General features: G+C 37.0%; 1 protein-coding gene and 1 pseudogene across 1 annotated transcript in view; one reads left to right on the forward strand and one right to left on the reverse strand.

Moving 5' to 3' along the window:
• Suz12 (SUZ12 polycomb repressive complex 2 subunit) overlaps nucleotides 1-14,705 on the reverse strand; it is a 41,166-nt gene that overhangs the window by 6,845 nt on the left and 19,616 nt on the right. The window contains exons 6-13 of the mRNA XM_075991428.1: nucleotides 14,612-14,697; nucleotides 11,593-11,824; nucleotides 9,963-10,056; nucleotides 6,215-6,320; nucleotides 3,866-4,043; nucleotides 1,868-1,959; nucleotides 1,579-1,722; nucleotides 544-701 (exon numbers count right to left, since the gene is read on the reverse strand). Of these exons, the coding sequence (XP_075847543.1) occupies nucleotides 544-701; nucleotides 1,579-1,722; nucleotides 1,868-1,959; nucleotides 3,866-4,043; nucleotides 6,215-6,320; nucleotides 9,963-10,056; nucleotides 11,593-11,824; nucleotides 14,612-14,697 (1,090 nt within the window). The remainder of the gene's footprint in view (nucleotides 1-543; nucleotides 702-1,578; nucleotides 1,723-1,867; nucleotides 1,960-3,865; nucleotides 4,044-6,214; nucleotides 6,321-9,962; nucleotides 10,057-11,592; nucleotides 11,825-14,611; nucleotides 14,698-14,705) is intronic.
• Nucleotides 4,139-4,349, forward strand: LOC142832103 (U2 spliceosomal RNA; annotated as a pseudogene).

Genomic DNA, 14,705 nt, shown 5'->3' on the forward strand with positions numbered 1-14,705 from the left:
TTAACCATTTCTCTAGCCCCAATGTAAAGAATTTGCTAAGTCCACAAATCAATGAAGGAGTAGCAACATTAGTAAATAATTGCCTGCAGGCCATCCTTAACCCTGGGGCCTGGGAGGCAGAGGTAAGTGGATCTTTTTGAGTTCGAGGCCAACCTGATCTACAGAGTGAGTTCCAGGATAACCAGGGATATACAGAGAAACCCTGTCTCGAAAGAACAACAACAAAAACACCAACAGAAAAAAAAAACCTAGATAGGATTGATTAAATGCAAAAATACTTGAAGAAAGGGCTACATCAATAGTGTTTTCTCTAGCATCCACACAGCCCTGGGTTTAATCCTCAGTAGCACACCAACAATAAAACTTGGAAGGTTCAAAGTAAAAGAGGAAAAAAACACCCAATAGAAACAGGATCTAGGAAGATCAACAAAAGTAGGGTATATGCTGCCAAGCCTGACTGACTAAATATAATCCCTCGGACCTACATGGTGGGAGCACAGAACCAACTTCTACAAATTGACACACACTCATGCACATGCTTACCTGCACACAAGAATGTGTGTTATAGGTGTTCTCTTTACTGGTCCATTTCGACTAAAAGCAAATCCAGGTTGGCGATGAATATCCTGAGGATTTCCTGCATAGGAACCATCATAACACTCATTGATAGAGACATCTATCCTAGCACCTTTTGGATGATACTGTAACAAAAAAAAAAAAAAACAGAATGTTTAGGAAAGAAAATATCAATAAACCTATACTCTACAAACATTCTTTTAAATAAAATATAGCTATAAGTTATTCTTTTTTTTTTTAGATTTATTCATTTATTATGTATACAACATTCCTTCCATGTATGCCAGCAGGCCAGAAGAGGGCAACAGATATCATTATAGATGGCTGTGAGCCACCATGTGGTTGCTGGGAATTGAACTCAGGACCTCTGGAGGAGCAGTCAGTCAGTGCTCTTAACCTCTGAGCCATCTCTCCAGCCCTAGCTATAAGTTCTTAATGTTTTGAAAGCTAAAGAGAAACATCAGCTTGATAGAAAAGCACACCAGAAGACTTAAAAAAAAACCAAACAAACAAAAAACAAAAAGGAAGGAAGGAAGGAAGGAAGGAAGGAAGGAAGGAAGGAAGGAAGGAAGGAAGGAAGGAAGGAAGGAAGGAAGGAGAGAGACCAGGCATGGTGACTCCACCTCTAATCTCCATTCCTAGGAAGCAGAGACAAGAAGACAGGGGAACCTAGCTACAAATAAGACTTAGTTTTAAAAAAACAAAACCCCACAAAAAGCAAATTAAAATCTATTGATCTTATTTATTGGTTTGGTGACTTTGCACAAAGTATCTCTCTCTTTCCTTTAATGATATTCAATGAATATCATTCATTGGCATATATATATATATATTCAAAGGCATATACAAATATTTATTATTATTCAACATAAATACAATAAACTCAATCACACATTGTAATCTGGACAGAAATTCTACTATTTACCTGCAAAGTGCAATTTCTCTACTGTTATTCTATGCATGATGTGTACTATTGGTAAGCAAGCAAGAAAAACTACTTACTACATAATTGAAGATAAATCTGCTATGGCAGAGTTTCAGATGCTTGAGTAAACTGTACAGCTTACGGCAGTTGAGAGTGCACCAAGGGCAGTGCAGGTCATCTCTGGCTTCCGTCTGTTGTCTTGTATTATTGTTATAAAGGAACTAAAAACAGAAAGTGTCAAGCTCGCAACTTGCACATTTCCAAGCACTGTTTCATTATCTTCTCTAAAAAGTTTAATGCAAAAAATATTCAAATACAAAATTCTATTTCACAATTACGTAAAATGAAACAGCCAGTTGTGCTTACCTGATAAAATATTCTTAATTTCTGGCGATTTTCATTCGAAATATCCTTTTCTTTCCTTGTTTGCAGCTCTGCAGTCAGTGTCTCTCTAACAGCTGAAAATATAAACGTGTTTATTTGATGGAAAGACTGATCTATAAAGTATCTTGCCAAAATTATTAAATATTTATAACTGTAGTATTTGGTATTTCTGCTCTTCCTTCAACAAATAATGAAAGAATACACTAGGAAAACATTATTTAGTATCTGATTAGTAATCAGGTATGAGTTTATTTCGAGGATTCTCAAAAAACGCACAAAACACTCAAAGAACTTCCTCAATATATTTTTGTTTTTATTTTATTTTTTTTTTGAGAAAGATTATCTCTGTAGCTTTGGAGTGTTCTCTTGGAACTCCCTCTGTAGACCAGGCTGGCCTTGAACTCAGAGGAGATCTGCCTGCCTTTGCCTCCTAAATGCTGGGAATAAAGGCATATGCCACCACTGCCTGGCTTCGCTTTTGTTTTTCAAGACAAGTTTCTTCATATAACAGAGCCCTAGATATACTGGAACTAACTCTGTAGATGAGGCTGGCCTTTTAACTTAGAAATTCTGCCGCTGCCACCTCTGCCAAGTGATGGGACTAAAGACATAAGCCACCAAACCTGGACTATCCTCTGATATCTTAAATCATAATAAAAATAATACCAAAGAAACTATGTAGTTACCACAAAGTTTTGAAATACTTCAAAGTCACGGGTGTTGTTTTGTTTGGAGTGGTGCTGTGGTTGAACTCAGGCCCTCACACATTCATTCACCCGCTGTCACTGAGCTGCAAACCTAGCCCTAACAGTGGTTTTGAGTGGTTATTTGTGCACAATAGCAAGCAGTCATCCTCTAAGCGCTAGCTTATCAGAAAGTGAAAACTGATTGTTTTATATATACTTCAAACACCAAAATAATAAACCTTAAAGATGATTTTAGTATACTTCTTCAGACTTAATGGAAAATTACTTAGTGTGTTGTGTGACAAAACTAATGATCCCACAAATACAATTCTGTCATAAAGCTTTTGGGTTCCCTGTGATTTTTTGCCCATTTCACTAGCTTAAAGAGTATCTTGAAAAGTGCCTAAACCACAAATTTCTCAGGAAGTATTTCCCACAGCACAGATCATTTCTTTATTATCTTTGTGTATAGTGAGTTTAACACTCAGGTACATGTGTGGAAGCCAGAGGAAACTTTCAGAAGTCATTTTCTTCTTTTCACCACATGGGATTTGAGAATTAGTTCAGGTTGACAGGCTTCCATAGCAAGCAGATAGGAGCTCTATGAATACCTGTGAGGCCTCAACCTGCCTCTACTCTCCCAGGTGCTGGGATTAAAGACATTTATAACAAGTCACTTCTGTCTCTCATCCTTTCCAGTCACCTGCACATGATCATTTTAGAGACAAAGAAAAGTCTTTACTCTTCAGATAAAAATACGTGAATGCTCTACCATCAAAGGTAGTGTTTTTATTAGACAGATCTAAAATAAGAAGTCAGGACTGAACATAGCAGAGCTCTGCTTGTACATGTTCTTTAGTGGCAGTATCAGAGATTGAACCCAGGGCCATGTGTATGCCAGGCAAATACTCTACGCAGCCCAACTCTTTTACATTTTAATAAAATAATGCATTGAAAACCATTATTTCCTATATGAGACAAATTAGTGAAAAATTTTGTTCTAATTTGACACAAAGATATTTACAGACCCACCTGAAGGTGTTATATATGGTAAACATACTACATATATATTAAAGAAATATATATTAAAGAAAAAGTGAGATTCCCAGAAACATCCACCACAAATGGTTCTAGAAAAGGGATTAATTAGTCCTTTAACCTAGAACTTTACACTGAGCATAGGCAAATTCTAATTGATCAGTTAACAATATGATTACTTAATAAGTCAAATAGCATTTCTTGATTAATTACATGTAACAAAAATGTAATATTTTGATAGCAATGATGTTTTTACCAATAGTTTGAGCAGGTTTAACAGAACCAGGCTTATTTTCCTGATGGAGGCTCTCTGAATTTCTAGTGGCAAGAGGCTTGGCAACAGGAGCTGTAGACTTATCGTTGCTTTCTCCTGTCCAACGAAGAGTGAATTGCAATGTAGGTCCCTGAGAAAATGTTTCAAATGGAGGCAGCCGCTGAACCAAGAAACAAACAGAAGCATATGAGAAGAGTTATGACAACATCAAAACATTGCAGGAATGAAAAATATTCATTGTAATATGTCAACATGATCGCTGCTCAGCCTTTTGGCTAAGATCAAGTGTAGTATGTCAATGTAAACTTATTTAAAACCAATACAACTTTTTAAATTAAATAATGGGCACATGTTCACACTTCAGTGCAGTGCCAAATAAAGCCAAAGACACCCTGGTGTTGGAGTCCAGTGCCCAACATTGGTGCTGGGAATTGCAATTAGATTCTCTGGAAGAACAGTACATGATCTCCAGCCAAATACATTTACTTTTAAAGTCCAAAAGCTATAAGCACAACCAAATAATGTATAGAGAGTACTTAAGTCCTCACTAGAGAAAGGGAAAGCTCAAGCAGTATGTAATGGCAGCTATTTACAACAAATGTTGAATTACTATGTGGAAACAATGACACGTAACAGCCAGAATTTCAGATTTTTTAGACATGCGGTGGTGGTGCACACCTATAAACCCTGTGCCAGGGAGGTAGAGGCAGGCAGAGTTTGAGAACAGGCTAGTCTACAAAGCAAGTGCTAGGACAGCCAGATTTGTTACACAGAAACTCTGTCTGTCTACCAAGTGCTGGATTAAAGACATGCATCACCACCGCCAGGCTATGTTTTTTCTTTTTCTTTTTTCAAGACAGGGTTTCTCTGTGGTTTTGGAGCCTGTCCTGGAACTAGCTCTTGTAGACCAGGCTGGTCTCGAACTCACAGAGATCCGCCTGCCTCTGCCTCCCAAGTGCTGGGATTAAAGGTGTGCGCCACCACTGCCCGGCTGTTTTTTCTTTTTTGATGATACTGTGGTCCTATGTAACTCATGCTAACCTTGACCTAGAACTTTTCATCCTTCAGTACTCAGATTCCTAAGTACTGGAACTATAGGCTAAATTTCTTAAGAGGCAGAAAGCAATTTTGAAGAACATCTTCCCTTGCTGGGCAATGGTGGCACATGCCTTTAATCCCAGCACTCAGGGGACAGATGCAGGCAGATCTCTCTGAGTTCAAGACCAGCCTGGTCTACAGAGTCAGTTTCCAAACAGTCAGGGCTACCCGGCATCCAAAAAAACAAAAAACAAAAACAACAACAACAACAACAACAACAACAAAACAACCAACCAAACACAAAAAAGAAAAAAAACTTAAATGTTATATTGGCTGTGATTTATCTAATTTTTACAGATTTCTTTTCTTTTTTCTTTTCTTTTCTTTTTTTTTTGTGTGTTTTTCGAGACAAGGGTTTCCCTGTGGTTTTGAAGCCTGTCCTGGAACTAGCTCTTGTAGACCAGGCCGGCTTACAGATTTCTTAATAAACTTATTACTAGTTATTACATGTTACTTGCTGTCACTATGAATGTAAATAAAATAGTGCATATAATACTCATTGAGCAAATATTGAATGTCAGACACATGTGTATTTATTATCCTATTAAATCTTTCCATTGTAGCCCTCATTTTACAGAAGAAACAAGAAATATAAGTTAACTTGTCAAATGCCACAAATTTAACATCAGAGACAGGACTCAAATAGCCAGGATTTTTTTTTCTTGCTTTTTGAAACAGGGTTTCTCTGTGTTAACAGTCCTGGTTGTCCTAGAACTCACAGAAATCGCCTGCCTTTGCCTCTCCAGTACTGGGATTAAAGGTATGTGCCACCACTGGGCAATAGATAAATAGGTTCTTAAGCACAATGCCCTCTATTCCATTTTCTGAATGGGCCATTTTACTTGTATTATTTCTAAGTATTTAGATCAAAGGACTCTTAGGGCAAGCAACACGGCTCAGTGGGTAAAGGCACTTCACACCAAACCTGATGACCTGAGCATACCATGGTGTTTAGGTAAGTAAGTGTAAAATGTGGAGGTGCAATTTCTTTGATCCATCATTTAGTGGGAGGCAGGGAAATCTGTGCCTTTGAGACCAGCATGGTTTATAGAGTTCCAGGAAAGTCAGAGCTGTATAGTTAATACCTTATCTCACAAATAAAATAATTGCTTACTGTAAAAACAAGAAACACAGACTCCTTATTTCTAATACAATTTGCATTTGGGGAAGAAAACATCAATCAAAATAAGATTTGACAACTAAAGTGTGTTCAATCTTCTAAGTCATTCATACCTTCCCATCAAGAATAGTCTCCCATGTTGCTCTTTTCTTGCTTATTGGACATTCTTCCATTTCCTGCATGGCTACTTCATATTCCCCATCTAAAAGCTGTAAACGCCTGTTAGAGAAACACATATACTTTATAAACAGTGTATTATTTTAAGGACAAAGTCTACACTCCAGATTTACATTAAAAAGCATTAAATTTGTATACTACCTTACATACACAGCAGGATTTTAAATTATTTACACTCCAGTTCTGAGAAAAACAATATTAATAAAAAGCAATTATAATTATAGAGAATTGTATTACTGTAGCTAGACATAACTTAAAAAATATGAACTATAATATTCCTAAAGTCTTAAAAACCTAGTTAATTTCATATATTAAGTTTAAATTGGCCTTCTAAGTTTTATACTTTTGAAATCAGCACAACAGCAGTGTGGAAAATTCCTTCCTTAGGGAATTATTACAAAGTATGCACATCGGTATCTGAACTGGAACCTTCACGTTTGCTCAGGAAACTAAGGATTCAACAAACCTGTGAACTACGGGTGCCCACGGGAACCTAGCACATAAAGGACCTCAGTAAATATTTCATGAATGAAGAAATCAATCAGTCAAGAAAATTATACACCATGGTTCTAACATGTGTGGATATATATACATCGTTCTAACATATGTTATATGATTTATATATTACTTCCATTCTTTTTTTTAAGCTTTTTATTTACTTATTAAGTATACAGTGTTCTGCCTGCAGGTATGCTTGCATGCCAGAAAAGGGCACCATGTCATTACCAGATGGTTGTGAACAGCTAAGATGGTTGCTGGGAATTGAACTCAGGACCTCTAGAAGAGCAACCAGTGCTCTTAACCTTTGAGCCATCTTTTCAGCCCTATTACTTACATTCTTTTCTTTTCTTTTTTTCCTTTTTTGAGACAGGGTTTCTCTGTGGTTTTTGAGCTTGTCCTGGAACTAGCTCTTGTAGACCAGGCTGGTCTCGAACTTACAGAGATCCACCTGCCTCTGCCTCCCGAGTGCTGGGATTAAAGGCATGCCACCCGGCTATTACTTCCATTCTTAAACAATGGCATTCACGACTATTCTAAAAACTTTCCTTTATCATGGTAACAACTGATTTCACATAGGAAGAACATGGCTTCTCTTTAGTCTTTTTCGTCCCATTAGACAATGAAAAGTACCAAAAACTTCACTTTCCTGAGGCTGCAGCCCTTCAGAGATGCACAATAGTTTTATAACATAGAAATAAGAACTCTGAACATATGATTTCAAAGTAACTTCCCCATCTGTCACATTTTTGGAGACTGGCCTTAATTATCTTAGGTAAAAAAAGCCTACTGTTTAGGCTCTGCAGTAGTTGGGATTATAGGCACGAGACACCACTTCTGTCTATCATGGACAGTCTCACTGTTAGGTGGCCTTTGTTCTCTGAAAGCCTTAGGTTTTTCTTTGGTGCTCAGTATTTCAAACTTCCTCTACATGTTTTTTACATTTGGGTTCTTCTTTCAAAGACTTCAATGTAGGATTACAAGAAAATTTTTTTAATATATCTAGTCTCAAGACAGATTCATAAATATAATTCTTTACTAAAAGCATTACCAGGACTTCTGAAAGAAAAGACAATCTCAGAAGTGTTAGGAAAAGGAGATTTTATGTCTTGAATAAGGAAAACCTAAAAATATAAAAAAAGAGATACTGGAATCTGAAAGGGCTCCTTTTAAACAAATTTATAATCTAAGCATTAAAATGAGTAACAACATGAACAGATAAAACAAACTCACTAAAAATATAATCTAACGTAATTCACATTGGTTAAAAAACAAACACCTAAAAATATGAGGGAAGTAATCCTCTTTACAGAAAAGTGCCAATGAATATCATGGAGAAATGATGGGGGGGAGGGAGCATGCACAAGGCTTTGTTCAATACCCAGTATCACTTGAAATAAAAATAACAAAAAGAGCTGAACATAATGATACTTGGCAGCTTGTATTCCCAGCATTCTCAACACTGAGGCAGGAGGATCAAGAGTCTGAAAGCAGCCTGGGCCAAATAAATAGTCAGACCATCCCAAACAAAATGAAAGACATTACAAGGTCAATGGGAAGTCACTGTTAGACATGCTGTGTGTGGGTAGTGGTTATCAGGAAATGCCTTTGTTACTTGGAGATACATGTTCAAGCATAGCAAGGCAGAGATGAAGTATATATTCAACCGGTTCAGCACAAAAATTAAACACAAAGAAAACAAATGAGGTAAAATGCTACAAATAATGGTAAAGGGTATGTGGATGTTACACACATATTTCTTGAACTTATGCCTATACATATTCAAAATTAAACCATGAGGAAAAATTCATCTATTTTCCTAGCATTTTTAATTAAAACAAAAACAGAAGTTTATTGCATATAAAGGATATATTAGGGCTAGAGAGATGGCTCAGTGGTTAAGAGCACTGCCTGCTCTTCCAAAGGTCCTGAGTTCAATTCCCAGCAACCACATGGTGGTTCACAACCACCTGTAATGAGATTTGGTGCCCACTTCTGGCCTGCAGGCATGCATGCAGACAGATCACTGTATACTTAATAAATAAATAAATCTTTAAAAAAAAAAGAAAAAAGAATATATTAGCATATATATGAAGTACAAAGAAGAAAAAAGAAAATACAATGTGCCCCTAGTGGCACAGAACACAATCTCAGGATCAGCCAAGACTAGTACAGGTACATTATACTGCTTCAACACGAGACTCCACTGCTTTCCAGTGTTTTTACTTTTGTGCTTCCTCCTCTCTTAGGCTCCAAATTAGGGAATCACACCTCAGGTCATGTGCATGTGAAGTTAGCACACGCTATAGCTGAGCTACAGCCAGCCCTCTAGTTGTTTACAACTGGAAACTTTGATATACTATCTTGAGTTTTATTGCTAAGCACCAGCAATCAGCCTAGTATAAGAAATCATGATATCTCAGGCACCATTCTCCAACTTTATGTAAAAAGAATGCTGTATTTATTTCTTACATCTTCTTTTACTTGTGCAAAGATGTTTCACCCAATACCCTGCACCAGATGTACATATATAGCCAGTCACACAGGAATATATATAACTTAGACTTTCTTAGCTTTAGTTGCTATCTTGAGATTTATCTAGAAGCTATTTCATTAGACCTCTGTTTCAAACATTACTTCTATAAATAATCACACATCTGCTAATATTTCTTCACAGAACTTACTGATAATTTTGTGGAGTTCTCTACAGTCTACATTAGATGTTAAGCTACAAAAAGACAGGGATTTTGTGCCTCCTCATCAGTTAGAAGTGTTTGTCAAAAAGCAGACACTCAAGCCAGGTGATGGTGGCACACACCTTTAATCTCAGCACTCAGGAGGCAGAGGCAGGTGGATCTCTGTGAGTTAGAGGCCAGCCTGATCTACAGAGGGAGTTCCAGGACAGGCTCCACAGCTACAGAGAAACCCTGTCTCGGAAAAAAAACAAAACAAAACAAAAAAGAGCAGGCACTCAGAAAACACTTGTTGAATCAACAATTTGAAGTGAGTCACTCATAGTTCCTTAGCTCTGCTTACTGCTCTCTATATGATAGAGGAAAAACTCATATTTGCTAATTTGTTTTTCCATTTATTAGATCAAACATAAGCAATACCACAGTTATTCTTCAGAATAAAAACATCTGCAGAATACGGAAGCAATATTAATAATAATACCATCAATATTACCTGTTTTTGTCAAACACTGTCATTTGTGCAACAAATGTCTTTTCCCCATCTTCACGATTTCGTTTTCTTCTGGATGGAACTTCTTCACTGACATCTGAATTAAATAAAATTTTTTTTGTAAAACAATTACTTAAAAATTAAGTGTGCCATCTGTAATATATGTTGCAAGATAAAATGTGCTACTTTATCCAAATGAGCAAATTACAATGTTTCAATATTCACATTCATTTGTTTCAACTTTGGATTTTTAACATGTATTATGTCCATCTTTATTTTTCTACAACATGAGATTATAATACAGCAAAGGCTGGTCTGGAAATGGCTATGCACTAGCTGGCTTTCAACTCAATTGCTCTTCTGGGTGCTGGGACAATAGGTCTGTACAACTCAACTGGGTCTGCCCTTATTTCCTGACAACACTGACCATCAGAATTCATCCTTGCAAATGCTAACTTGTTTGGAATGACTCATGCTAGGTAGGCTCCTCATTACAGTACGCAATTCCATTATAAGAATCTAAAAAGAGATTTGTTTTTATTTTATGAGTGGTTTTGCTTCATTTATGTTTGTGTTCCATTTGCACATAGTGCCCATGAAGGCCAGAACAGAGTGTCAGATCCTTTAGAACTGGAGTTATAGACAGCAGTTAACTGCCACGTGGGTGATGAGAACCAAATGTGGATCCTCTGAAGAGCATCAAGTCTCTTAAGAGTGTTTAAAGGGAGCTCTCCACCTCCTTATAACTTTTAAACAGTACTTCACATATACCCGTTATACCACTGTTCATTTCAATGTAATTATTTATTCCATATCTCTCTCCCTAAACTGGGTTGTAAGGCTTCTGAGAATGTTTATCTTTGTATTGATTGTAGGCAGCTATACAACAACTGTATGATTATCTCAAAGATGAATTCAGATCTGCTGGAAGAAAGGAATGGGTACAGGATCAATGCAATATATATTATATTGCTCATGTTCAAGATAGTACAATGGCATGCACCTGTAGTCCCAGCATTCTGAAAGCTAAGCTAGAAGGATGGGTCGAGTCTTAAGACTAGTTGAGGCAATGGTGAGACCATGTATCAATAGAGAATGGAAAAAAGCAAGAAAGTAAGAAGAGAGAAAAGGATAAGGAGAGGGAAAGAGGGAGGGAAGAAAGGAAAAGTAGCAGGGAAGGAAAGAAAGAAGGGAAGGGAAAAATACCGGTAGACACACAGACAGGAAGACAAAAATGGAAAGCTCAGGTTTAACCCAAGTAGTGAGCAGACAAACACCCAGCATAAGGAAGGCCCTAGGTCAATTTCCAGCATAGCAAAATAACAATAGAAAAACAGTCTCTCCAACTTTGGAAAGAAATAGGGTTTTATGGTTTGTTTTTGATATATGGTCTCGCTACATTGCAGCCCAGGCAAGCCTCAAACTCATGTTGTAGTGACTCAGCCTTCTGAGCACTGGATTACAGGCACAAACTACCACACCTAGCAGAAAGTGAAGGTTATTTCAAGAAGAAGAAAAAAAAAAACCCAACACTTTATACACAATTCTAAATATTATGAATACTAGTGCAAATATTTTCACTGACTACTTTGATATCCAATAAAATCTAGTGAAATTACAGATATAAAATTACCAATATTTTCATTGGTTTCTCCATTAATCATTCCATTAAAATCTCTTCTTCCTGGACGAGTTACTCTAAATAGTAGTGAGTAAGACTTCACCATATGGCTGTTACTAGGTTCAAATTCATTACTGGAAACTGCCAGTGATGGGAAATTTCCTGGTTTTATTTGGTTGAGGTCAGGATTCAAAGGCACCTGCTTTTTACCGGTAGGAATTTGCCTTATTGGACAACTTACATCCTGCAAAGTAGAGATTCATAATTACATTCATACATAAGCAATGATAAATTACAGTAAAACTTCTAATCACAGTTACAGGAAACATGTTATAAGTCATGATTTACCAAAAGGTAAGTAAAGAATCATATTGCTGAAAACTGTGAAACAAAAACAAAAATGGAACAACTAAGATTCCCAATAGTAAAGCAATTGAAGATTATTACAATATAGTGAAGAGAGAAAAGAGCATATCCAGTATCTAGCTTCCCTTGTATGCACAAAGCATACATAGCATAAAGTGTGCACTCTATGAACCGGCATGGTGGTACAAGGGAGGATCACACAAAGCCATTGAGTTTGCGCTCTAAGAACAGGCATAGTGAGTGGTATGGGGCAGGATCTTGACAAGGTCAAGCTCTACTTTAAGGCTTCCTCAATCAAAATAAATACCTAAAATATGAACAAAATATCTGGAAATACAAGGACAAAAAAACAACAACAACAACAAAAAAACCAGAATTAAAGGGCTTGTGATAAAGTCAGTAGTAAAAGCACGCATGAGTCCCTGGTAGACAGAGACAGGTAGAACTGTGAGTTCAAGGCCAGCCTGGTCTACAAAACTGAATTCCACAGCCAGGGCTATGAAATCCTTTGACTTAAAAAAATAAAATGAAACAAAAAGCCCAAAATAAACATAAAAGCTGGGTGGTGGTGGTGGTGGTGGTGGTGGTGCACACCTTTGATCCCAGCACTCTGGAATTGGAGGCAGCTTGGTCTACAAACCAGAGTTCTAGGACAGCCAAGGTTACACAGAGAAACCCTGTCTCAAAGAAAAAATGGGGGATGGGGGGGCGGTGCGAGGAGGCACCAGCAGGGGAAGATACCTATAAACCCCATTGTTACCAAACACTAAACCCATATCAGTTTCATATATACTTTAATAGAAGGAACAGCAAATATCTGAGAAATACTCACTCCATAACTAATTATACTGAGAGCACAGTAGAAAAAAACACTGCATTTCATGTGGCAACTACAGAGCAGGACAACCCAGGAGTTGGCCTCAAAGCTATGATGCTCTTGACTTACTCTCCACAACCAATTTAGTAATTTCTTTAAAAGAAATAAAACGGGCTGGAGATGGCTCAGCAGAAAAGAACGTTGGCAGCTCTTCCAGAAGACCCAGGTCTGATTCCCAGCACCTATATGGCAGCTCACAAGTTCTAGGGACACCTCTTTAGGCATCAGGCATCCACATGGTGGGTACATAGATAATGCACTCAGGCAAAATAGCCATAAATAATAATCATAATAAATCTGTACTTACAGACTAAAAAAAATCCTATTCTACATGAGAAATCTAAGCCTCATTCATACCCTAAACCTCCCATTTCACAAACGACTAAAACAGTTTGGTATGTTTGTCCCATGAAGATGTTTACAATTACTAATTTTTCTGAAACACAAAACAAGACACACTGTCATAACTACCATTTTTCCTCATAAATAATGTATTTTACAACTTTACTTATAAATTTTATGGGAGTATGAGTAACTAGTAGTATATCCTAACTTTACATATATTTTTTAATGCTACATAAGTGTCTCTTATCATCCAGTTATGACTGGCATATTGCTATTATGACTCTGGCAGTTTTTAAGTCCCTTATCACTTTAAAACCATATGGAAAAATATCACCAGCAGGAGCTCTATATAGTTCAATTCCTGTTTAAGATGTAGTGATACATAGGTACACTCTAATTAAAAAAACAGTAGCAAGGGGCTGGAGAGATGGCTCAGTGGTTAAGAGCATTGCCTGCTCTTCCAAAGGTCCTGAGTTCAATTCCCAGCAACCACATGGTGGCTCACAACCATCTGTAATGAGGTCTGGTGCCCTCTTCTGGCCTGCAGACATACAGACAGAATATTGTATACATAATAAATATTAAAAAAAAAACAGTAACAAAAAATTCCTTTTTTGTGCCTATTGGACATAGCTACATCCTCTTTGGAAAGAAATACCTATTTCTACTCTGTAGTCATTAATAATTTTGTTGCCTTAAATACAAGTCTACAAGAAGTACATACTGTTAATTTTGGTGGGTTGCTCAGGAAATGTATGTTGCCATTATGACAGCTATTTCTATAATAAAATGATTTAATCTTCTAAATACAAACTGAAGGAATGTATTAAGTTAATGGCTGATAATGCTGACAGTAAATTTTTTTCCCCATCATTGTGCTATAAAAGAAAAAAATCTTTTAGGGCTGGAGAAATTGCTCAGACATTAAGGCTACACTTACAACCAAAAATATAAGAATTATCTTTTGGGGAAAAAAACTCTTATTTAAAACTGTAAGGACTACATCCGTATTAATGTACTAGTAGCTAAAGAACAACCTCTGAGATTAGTAAAAGCAGCTGAATCTGCCCTAAGACACCACAACTTCTTCCTGTGATTCCTACTGGACAATGTTTTGTACAGATGCTCAGATCAGAGGAAAAATTAGGAAGGGTGGCAATAGGTTAGTAATAGTATGAGTAAGTCAGCCACCAATGAAGATGACTCCCTGTCCCTCTCTGAGACACCATCTCACTATGTAGCTATGGTAGGCCTGGAACTCACCATGCAAACCTGGCTTGCCCCTGCCTCCCAATTGCTAGGACTAAAGGTGTGTGTTACCATGCCAGTCTCAACATAGTCCTCATTTCTGAGGTTTTAAAACTGGCTCACAATTATAGTAGCTATGTAGAAACATGTTCGATAAGATTATTCTATTTCATCTACTAGCATTGTATACATTACCTTTCTTTTTTTGTGGCAAACTTTCACAAGCAGGACTTCCAGGGTAACAGAATTTTGTTCATTTTCTGAGTTTTGTGATGGCTTATCTAAATAG

Source organism: Microtus pennsylvanicus, chromosome 11, assembly GCF_037038515.1.
Source record: "Microtus pennsylvanicus isolate mMicPen1 chromosome 11, mMicPen1.hap1, whole genome shotgun sequence".
NCBI classification, from domain to species: domain Eukaryota; kingdom Metazoa; phylum Chordata; class Mammalia; order Rodentia; family Cricetidae; genus Microtus; species Microtus pennsylvanicus.